Source organism: Nilaparvata lugens, chromosome 5 (assembly GCF_014356525.2).
Source record: "Nilaparvata lugens isolate BPH chromosome 5, ASM1435652v1, whole genome shotgun sequence".
Taxonomy (NCBI): Eukaryota; Metazoa; Arthropoda; class Insecta; order Hemiptera; family Delphacidae; genus Nilaparvata; species Nilaparvata lugens.
In genome coordinates, this window is record NC_052508.1 from 56,247,255 (window position 1) to 56,257,857 (window position 10,603).

Genomic DNA, 10,603 nt, shown 5'->3' on the forward strand with positions numbered 1-10,603 from the left:
AGGCTTCCCTTATTTAGTTCTCATGGCATTTAATCACGGTTAATATTTAACAGGCCTTTGTGCAACCGGGCCTATGAAATAACACTTGATAAACATTTTGCTGAAACAAACACCTTCATAACAATAGCACAACTACAAAGCAAGTTTAAAACCATGCATTTAGATTTTAACAGCACATCTTCGGTCCCATAGTTTAAAAGGATCATTTTAGCTCATGTAGATGCTCATAAATACTATCAGACGACTGTGCAACGCCTGAGAAGTGATTTAAGGCACGCCACACCAAGCTCGCTACCGCGGCGGTAGCGAAGTTTTAAAAATCGCTAGCCATGTATTCAGGTTGAGCGCGCCACACCGAGTTCGCTACCGCGGCGGTAGTACGGCGCACTACCACCTACGACCGCCTGCTAGGCGATTCAACAAAAGTTCGCTGAGAGGTAGCGGACAAAGCGAGCTCAGTGTGGCGCGCTCAACCTGAATACATGGCAGGCGATTCGAAGAGGTAGCGCAGTGCTGAGTACTGTAGTCACGCCCTCCCCACACTACTAGACTCACTACTCGGAGACTACCGCTAGCGGACGTTTTTCGGTGTGGCGTGCTCAGCCGAGAAAACTACCACCAGCGGTACTACCTTGGCGGTACTGGCGAGCTTGGTGTGGCGAGTCCTTAAAGTCCTTAGTTGAGCGCTTGTAGTTTAACAGCCCACATAGCTATATATGTGGCATCTGTGCAACGAATATTCTGTTTATGTGGATGCACATAGGCTAAATACGAGCCAATAAAGTTATGTGACGACTACAACCGGCCATAAGAGTTTTAATTGAGCCATATGTGATATTTTTCTTACATATTTTCTCATATTGTTTTTATATGTTTTGTTCCATATATTATTTTTTGCTCGTTGATTTCATTGTAATTATATATTTTTTGATTGAATGGTGTATCTTTCATTTTTAATCCTGTCTTCATGCATGGCCAATCTTGTACTAGTAATTTTTACTAGTAATAACATTATCAACCGACTATATTATTCACCGAATAAGTTGGATAAATCAGCGATATACAGTATTAATCACTAAATCTTCAGAACTAATATGTTCTCAAGATTCATTTAAATGGTCCAATAAAATCACTGAAATCAAATTGACTAAAATACAGGGTCATAGTATTAAGTCAAAGCAGTACTACAAGTCATAGAAAGTATAAGGAATTCTAATTAAAATACCGTCATTGATCACACTCAGTATTATCTCACACAGCTTACCCCTTTGACAGATGGTAGCGAGTCGGATTGATGTCGGTTCCTTATTGTCTTGTGCAATATTTGAAATCCTTATATTTATCTACCTCTTCAACATCTATAATTGTGGAGTCAGTCAATGCAGTGGTAAAGATTGCCGATTGATAAAGCAGCAGCAGTTTGCAGCAATTGATAGCAATTAGGTATAAGCTCCTTGGAGAGCTGGTAAAAACCATATGATATTTTTTATTTCAGCAGGTGCTTAAATATCAAAAATATTTGAAAATTCACATGCTCTACCGACAGACTTGCAGCTGGGCACATGTAGGTCAAATACGGCTTTACATAAACATGTCACAACCAACGTGGGGCATATATTCTATGTGTACCCAAAAGTGACATTACAACTTGAAACAGGTTTTCATATTATAGATTACAGAATGAGCCTACATGGGCACTGTGGCCTGTGCGTAGACTCAAAAAGACCTACATACCAGGTTAGCTGCAAAATATAAATGTAAAATACCGGCATACTCTAAATTCCGATATACAATGAGTAATGGAAAAAATGGATAAACTAGGAATTTAAGAGCTACTGTTCAGTTTTACAAAAAAACTTATCACAAATTATGAAAAACAAATAATTATATTTTAAGACTTAAGAATCTCATTTCATTTATGATTGAGTACTCCACAATAATACATTTTCATTCTAGCTTGAACTCAAGCTAAACTCAAATTGTGGAAAATATACGTCCTGAATGAATATGGTAAGTATGAATTCTTTCAATAAATTTGAATTCAAACAATGTAATCCATTTGTGTTAATTATATTTGGGAACTTCGGATTATATTTGTAAGCTTGATCCCAATTTGGCTTTTTCTAAGAGCAATATAGGATTTTGTTTCAGAATCTCATGTCGTGGGATATACAGTTCAAACGAATAGAGAATTGTAAAAATCCTGGAACTGGGGATATTGACCTAAATGTACGCTTGAAGAGGATTTCAAGGACAAGAGTGAACATGGAAGGAATTATCACTTTCAAGGTTGATTTTGATGATAATATGAAGGTGAGACGAATGAATGCGACATTTCACTTGATGCATTGCATGTATTTGCAAAGTTGACATTTCAGTTATTCAAGGGTGTACAACACTACAACGGAACTGTATCATTGAATTCCAAAATATGATCCATCCATTAGCGATATGGAATAAAGATTGCAGGAAGATTGAGAAGGCGTTTGATCAAAGCTACTGTAATCCTTACTTTAGATAAGTAGATGATAAGCTTCTTCGAACTTATAAAAAAGCTAGAAGGTATTGAACAAAGAAAAAGTTGAAGGTATTTTATGGTCCTGTTCCGATTCACAGACGATTTAGAGTTACAAATGAGAAGTATATTATTTATTCTCACTTGAATATAGGGATTAAAACAGAAATCCACAATATCCCAGTTGAGATGTTGATATCAATGAGGAATCTCCAACATAGATGTGACAAATATATTTAATCAGGAGGAAGCCATCTAAAGAATTGAGTAGAGAGGTGAATGTCTAGTTTTGAAATATTCATCATTACAAATAACATTATTGTCCCCCCCACTCATGTTTTATGTTTTTTTTTCAATTTTTTGCTATTCTGGGTCACCTTGTATCTATTCTTAGGATTGTCCCAAGGATTTACTAATATATAAGCGGGAGGCTCGAAAATCTATCATGTTTTGAAAAAAATATATAAGTTCAATTAGAATATATTATTTATTGCAATTCAGGGTGTTCTCGATCTGAGTAGCTGGGGAAACGGCGGCTGGAGGAGTAACGCCTACAGAGTGACTGCAGATAACCCATGTTCCACATACTCTGTGTTTGCCATATTCTTCAAGAAAGTGCGCAAATTAGCTGGTATGCCCGAAACATGTCCAATACCAGCGGTGAGTAAAATGCTAAACCTAATTAATCTATAATTATGAATAAAAATCGAGCCTCAAATATCGACGTTCAATAACTTTTTATGTGGGCACCGAATTTGATTATTTTTTTTAGTTGTGTTTGCTATGTTCAGGAGCAGGTTTATGGCCTATCAAAATCATGATCCGACTTTGAGACTCTTTCCTATGGTCCTTTATAGTTTACATGTAATCCTCATGAGAGAATAAACACCTCCCAGACTGATTACTCCGGACTCATTCAACTCTTTCTTTGTATTGACCTTTCTGCTCCCGGGCGGAGGTGAACCTCAAACAACGTGGAGATCATTACAAGAGGTAGCCCCCCAGGAAGCTCATTACAAGATGGTGCCCCACATTGGGTGCCATCTTTGTATTGACCTTCCTGCTCCCAGGTGGAGGTGAACCTCAAACAACGTGGAGATCATTACAAGAGTTAACCCCCCAGGAAGCTCATTACAGTATGTATAAATTTTTTCGAATGAATGAATTTTATTTGCCAAAAACAAAATACAAAGAAGCTTTAGAAAATAGTTATTTGTATATATGGAGTGGAAAGTGCTGTTTTTTTCCCTGAGGGGAAAGTTTGAAGCCCGAGGAGAAGCTGAGGGCAACAATTTTCCTGAGGAGGAAAAAAAAATTTTTCATTTGTAATATACACAACATTTTTCCTCCACCTACATTTTTATAAAAACTGCAAATAAAATAATTTTTAAAAACGTATGTGACCAAACAATGTGTTACAACATAATCTAGAAAGTAAACAGAATCAGCTGGCTTGTAATCACAGTTCTCCGCCGACAGCGCTATCTGTCAGCAAAAGTTGTAACAACAATGGCCGCCACAACTACAGCTATGATAAAGTTCCCGTTTCAAATTTGATTAGTTAATAAGGAATATTCGTTGGCTGGTATTTTGAATAGCATGGAATATAAACAATATCTATACATTTTTTTAGTATAGTGATATGAAGTTTGCGAACATTTTAGCATACAAACATATATTTCATATGTTAGTCAAATCTGGTAGAGGTATTGAATTTAGTTGGCTCAATGACTGACTACTCTATATGCTTCCTCATCTGAGCTTAGACCTTCTTACCTGTTACAATGTAATTTTATAAAATAGAAGTGCTTCCCATGTTATTTAAATGGAGTCACTTTTCCTCCCTAGGTAGTTTTTCTGTTTTTCACTACCGAGAGCGAAAAAGTGACACTTTAGTATTATGTTTCAGGGAGTAAAGTACTTTAGACAGTAGCTGGAGGAAAAATAAATATAGGTATATGCTACTGCACTTAACTAAGATACATGCATACAAATCAAGGAAATGTTGATTATTTAATTAGTTTGTTTTGTTAACATGATTACTATATTTGTGGAATATATGAATGAATTTTTATTATTTTTTGTGGTAAAATCCATTCGAGTTGAGGTTTGTGTGTGAATTGCCGGATGAGAATATTAACTTGAACATGAACATAACGAATCATGGATCATCAAGTATTGTGTGATCTGAATCCTTTTAAATTATACAAATCACATAAATGTTTGATGGAAAATAGCATCGATGATGGTCGATATCATACTATTTTATCCAATTTTGTATCCATCAATCTACAATGTGAACTACTTAATTCTTTTAATCGCATTCAATGCAATTTAATAAACTTGAATCCATAGTTTTTCACATTTAGCATTAAATAATAAATAACTATAATAAATATAATTATTAATTAAAATATAATGAATAACCTGCAGAGTATTGCTTTTAGAAGGAGAGTCAAGATCTGGCTGGAGAGAAATCCATCCTACTCAGTGAACGAATATTTTGATGCGCACAAGGACAGTATAATTTGACCGGCCATCTTGATTTTTTCATGCTATCCAGTAAACTGGTCATGTATGTAGAAGGAGGAATAAAGGAATCAAGGACTGGTGTTGTAGTAGTGGATGTCACTACGGGCAGCCAGAGTGTAATTGCATCAGTAAATAATTAGTTTTTTTCGAATTGCATTTCCGATTCACTAAAACTTTGCTGAAAGGCTTTATTCTCGTAGCAACTCAACATTAGCGAGGAGATTGAAAGGAAGAAGCCAACAGATCTGGTGTAAACTTCAGGAGTGCTTATTGCAAGTGGAAAAAATTAACATATCAATTTAGTGCAGTTATTAAGAATGAGCTAATTAAAAACAAGGAGAAGCTATTACAAGATTCTTTGTGTAAAATGACTTGAAGTATTAATTTTGGATAGAAATAAACTGATCGTTAGTCCTAGTACTAGTAACAGTTATATTAAAAAAAATCTCGTAGAATAGGGTCCAAAATCTGGCCAGTATTATTTTTTGTGCATCCAAGAATTTAAAATGAGTTTATTTTTCAGGGAAGGTACGAGTTGAAAGACTTCGATACTCAGATAGTCAACAATATCACTCTGCCATTTTACATCATACCCACTACATGGAAGATTACCCTCTCCTATTACCATAGATCAAATAACAAACGACTGGGATGCAAGTCATTCATTGTGGAGAGTAGAGTGAAATCGATGAAAAAGATGAATGATTAATATTGTTTTGAAAAGTTTTAACAGCGCTGACTCTATTCTGGTGGAAATATCGTAGTAAGAGGAAATCTTCAACTTCTGTTCTTGTAAAATAATACTATGATTATTATTATGTAGCTTGGCAAATTAAAAATGTGTTATTCAACACTCATTTATCTCACTTTCTAGACTAAATAGATTATAACTCAATTAATATTGTTCCACTTTAGCCGGCTCAAGAATGGGGCAGCGACTATGACTAGACCAATGCACAATGCCTTCCACCTCCCATTCAACCTTATTCACTAAGAACTAGATTTCTTGAGAACTTAGATTACAAGTTCATCCCTTGTCATATCCAAGTCTATTCTCTGAGTGTCACCTCTCAAAACCTCTCCGTATAATAGCTAGGCTATGTTGATTCTTGAAACATTTGAACTCTTTGCGGAATCATGTTGAACTTTATACTGAATTTCCCCACATTCAATCTCAAGCTGCATACACATATACATGCTTCCAACCCGCACCGAGCACGCTCCGCCCTCGTACCGCCCTCGTGCTGCCCTCATTCCTCCATCGAACCACAGTCACTCCGCCCATGCACCCATCATGAACGTTAAGGAAGATGTTAGATCTTCTCGCGTTCCCCGGTCGAACCACTCTTGCTCCCCGGTCGATCATCAATCGCTCTGCTGGAGTGACATTCGGTTGCGGAGCAGAGCAAAAGTCTGTACGCACCTCTAGAAGCTTGGGGTATGCTGTCTCCTGACGTGTAGAGCTCAACCACCGAGCCTAAATTCAAATTGAAGAAACAGCTTTGAGGTAACAACTTTTTCCAAATTAAACAAACGACCAAGGAACTCCGGATGTTGCAGAATGGGTTCAAGACCTATGGGCTTTCAAAAAGAGAGGGTAAAATGTGAACCATTTAATCAATTGAAACGTACTGAATTAGAATCCTTTTTGTGTTAAATCGTAACTTTAAAGGTGCGTACAGACTTTCACACTGCTCCACAACCGAACGTCACTTCAGCAGAGCGATTGATGATTGACTGGGGAGCAAGAGTGGCTCGACCGGGGAACGCGAGAAGATCTAACATCTTCCGTAACGTTCATGATGGGTGCGTGGGCGGAGCAACTGTGGTTCGATGGAGGAACGAGGGCGGTACGAGGGCGGAGCATGCTCGGTGTGGGTTGGAAGCGCGTATATGTGTATGCAGCTTAGGACTGCCATTTATTTAGAGGCACCTCAGTGGCTTAAAGACACACGTTCACGAGACATTCATAGACCTGTACATTGATGAACCCGTAAATTGATGGACCCGTACTTTGACCGCTGTTAGAATAAAAAATAAACTAGGATAGAACAAATTAACTTAACTTCAGTTATATCATAAAATCAACATTATTTAGGTTCTTCCTATATGTAATTCAAATACAACAATACTTTAAAATACAAATAGCCATTACTTTTATATCTTGATTTAATTTGAATTTATTGATTTGAATTTATTTGTAGTCAGGGTCATTCCCTATATACAAAGAGATGAGTACATATTTATTATTCCATAATATCAAACTTTAATTCACTAGTTGATTGAACAACTTTTCATAACAAGGTCTTTCGAGTATTGTTGTTAGTTTGTTCAGTCTGTTCTCTTATATAAATTACATATATAGTGTAATTTGAAAAAATTAATTTCATGATAGGTGTTTCCTTAAGAATCAAGAAAGCTTTTCATTCGAATCAGCAAAACAAATAAAATCTATATCACAAAATACTATCATTTAAATTTAGGTTCATAGCTTCCTCAAACAATTAGGTTAATGATATCAAGCAAAATATCTTGATTCCTTCTTATAGGTACTCAACATTTCTACAAGAGCATGTACCGTTTATTTTCTTCCATCACTCATCAGTTTGAATTACCATTACCATCTTCTGTTACAAGGGAATCAAAATGACTATACTCAATAAATCTATCACAATACGCTTACACTTGAATGTATCTATCACAATAAATTGAAGACTTTGATGGAAGTTTTCATCGATAATAGTTTCCTTAATTATATTATAATCTATGACATACCTTCAGTAGCTGTTATAGGAGGAAAATTTCCATTTTAAGGTGACAAATTTGATATCCTCTCTCCTTAATTATTAAAGCATTTACTGAGGCGGAAAAAACTAAAACATGCTATTGGAACAGATGGTTCCACAGCCAAATACTAACAAGCCCAAAGCTGACATAAAAGCAATGATTAACACAAAATACAGAGACTACATTATTCAGTTCTGCTACCAGCAATGGACAGACGCTGAATGGAGCCCACAGTACGCTTGCCTGGTCTAGGAGCTGTGTGATCGTCCATACTAGATAGGAACCTAACCAACGTTAACTGTGATTGGCAGTTACCATTTTATTGAAAATATTCATCACAATCTCTGCCAATAGAATGGAACGGTACAACTATAATTTAAGGTACCTTCTCCCACCAAGTGACAGCTATTTTCCAAATTCCTAACCAAATAAGGCATGATTGATAATCAATCGGACACAAATTCCTTGCCTTATAAGGTCATGAACCAGACTGATGCTCCAGGAAAATCGTTGATTTTCTTATACTATAACTTCTATGCACACACTAACAAAATCGACACAACACAACGCAGAAAAGCAAAGCAGTGGAATAAATTGTTATACAGGACTGACTTCTCATGATAATTCGCATAATCCTCATCATTCACAATTGGAACAATGAATATTGTTACAGGGTACTTGATTTTTTCATTCCTGATCAATTATATCGCTATTGGGTTAATGTTCTTGGTACACCTTAAGCATCCTGCCATACAGAGTGTGATTTGCAATCCCATAGGTTTCTATATTGCATATCTTAGATAATACTCCTAGATATGAAAACCTGAAGGATCGCAGATCGCTCTCTGTGTGGCCGGGCCCTTGATTATTCATTTTGGAAATTGTTGGATATTATTGGAAACACAATGGCTGAGATCAGCCATATGTATCAGGGTTGTATTATGGTATCAGCGCTTGATCCTATGAAGGGTGTAGAATGAGTTTTTATTCTCAAAACAATATTAATTTGAACATACCACTGGGAAGGAATTTATGGAAAATGTACCTAATAAATCAATAAAAAATTGATGATAAATTCACAAGAAAATGTGAATGAGATTATAATACATTAATGTGGAATGAGCTCAGTGAATCAGTTAGTCTGTTTGAATATAGATTAGCTACTAATCGATATGAGTCTAAAATAAGCACATTGTCTCTAAGGAGCAGGTCTCCTCAAAACTGACAGTTTTGATTACACCCCCACACCAACAACACACAACGTCACACCAACACCCACCAATACTCAACTGATTCTTGAAAGGAAGAGGAGCAATATTGATGAATTACTTCAATTTATACAGTATACTTTATATATACGTTATTCTGTTGTATGAATTATTTGTTTCTTCCAATATGATTATTAATATTTCATCCAATAATTTCTATGGATATTGTTCATCATAATATTGAGTTGTATTCTATCGCTTTGTTTTTCTCCTAGAAGAGAACCTCTCACACTTTACATTCCATGAAAGATAAGATCAATTAGAGAGAACTGATAAAATTGGAAAACCTTGAGAAGGTAAACTACCAAAAATGTCTTCTTCCATATGAGTAATGTTAGAGCAATAATAGAATCAATGAATCTGATAATAAGTCATCTTGAATACAACAGTTTTTCACGTTCCTGCATGTTATCAAATCTATTTTATTGGTGATGTGAACTCATTTGGATAGGTATCACAATGATATTGCGCTAACGAGCTAACTAATCATCATAAATACCATGGATCCCATAAAAATATTCTATGTCTCTTGATTTCAGCAGATAAACTATTATCCAAGATATTTATCAAAGATAACATCAATGGAAGATAAAATCAACTCTCATTCTTTGTTGTTTGAATGAACAACCTGAATATGGATTCTGAATTTATGAAATGTTGGAGATAAATTTTGTATTCTTTGCTCTCACATCATTCAAGTTCATATGAGTTATCAACATAGTTTCAGATGTTAACATGGACAACAATAGGTTTTCCTATACACTGTGCTTTATACTTGTTATGGAATTGGGTGTATGTTTTGACTTCCCGGGAATCGATACAGTTCAAAAGGTAATTAATTAGATATACAATTGAAAATTGAAAACCTCAATCAATTATTCAAGAATATTATTCACTCCACAATACAGTAAGTACAAAAATGATGAATAATATAAAATACAAATAATTAAGTACTTAAATCAAGTTTTCATATTATAGATTACGGAATGAGCCTACATGGGCACTGTGGCCTGTGCGTAGACTCTAAAAGACCTACCTACATACCAGGTTAACTGCAAAATATAAAAGTAAAATCCCGGCATGGTCTAATTTCTTATATACAATAAATAATGGGGAAAATGGACAAACTAGGAATTTTAGAGCTACTGTTCAGTTTTACAAAAAAATTTATCACAAATTATAAAAAAAAAACAAATAATTAATTTCTGAGACTTAAGAATCTCATTTCGTTTATGATTGAGTACTTTACAAAGGCCAGAGCTGCCTTTGTAAAAATGAGAACTCCACTGTCAGCTCGTTACTTGTCTATTGTGGTTAGGACCCGTCTCTTGAGGTGCTATGTGTTCCCTGTTCTTGTACCAAAATTAAATTCTCAATAGTTAACAATAATTTTTAATTCTGTAATTTGAATAAGTATTATCTAATTTTGTCTGTTTATGATTCATAAAAGATTTATACTTTTGTATTTTGTTCCGCAAGTTGGCAAAACTGCTGTTGAACA

The 10,603-nt window shown here is 35.3% G+C and overlaps 2 protein-coding genes across 3 annotated transcripts in view; one reads left to right on the top strand and one right to left on the bottom strand.

The window, feature by feature from the left end:
- The window catches only part of LOC111045926, a 255,507-nt gene that overhangs the window by 34,428 nt on the left and 210,476 nt on the right, over positions 1-10,603 (bottom strand). The window lies entirely within an intron of this gene.
- On the top strand, positions 2,171-5,898 carry LOC120351438. Its single transcript, XM_039428828.1, has 3 exons — positions 2,171-2,313; positions 3,017-3,175; positions 5,571-5,898. Exons 1-3 carry the CDS (start codon positions 2,266-2,268, stop codon positions 5,754-5,756), a joined length of 393 nt encoding a protein of 130 aa, XP_039284762.1. The 5' UTR covers positions 2,171-2,265; the 3' UTR covers positions 5,757-5,898.

What these genes read in the sequence shown, in the direction of transcription:
- LOC120351438 (XM_039428828.1), top strand. Translation starts at nt 2,266, where the DNA reads ATGGAAGGAATTATCACTTTCAAGGTTGATTTTGATGATAATATGAAG. An exon ending in ATTTTGATGATAATATGAAG is followed by an intron (nt 2,314 to 3,016) that starts GTGAGACGAATG and finishes ATTGCAATTCAG; the next exon opens with GGTGTTCTCGATCTGAGTAG. An exon ending in AAACATGTCCAATACCAGCG is followed by an intron (nt 3,176 to 5,570) that starts GTGAGTAAAATG and finishes TTTATTTTTCAG; the next exon opens with GGAAGGTACGAGTTGAAAGA.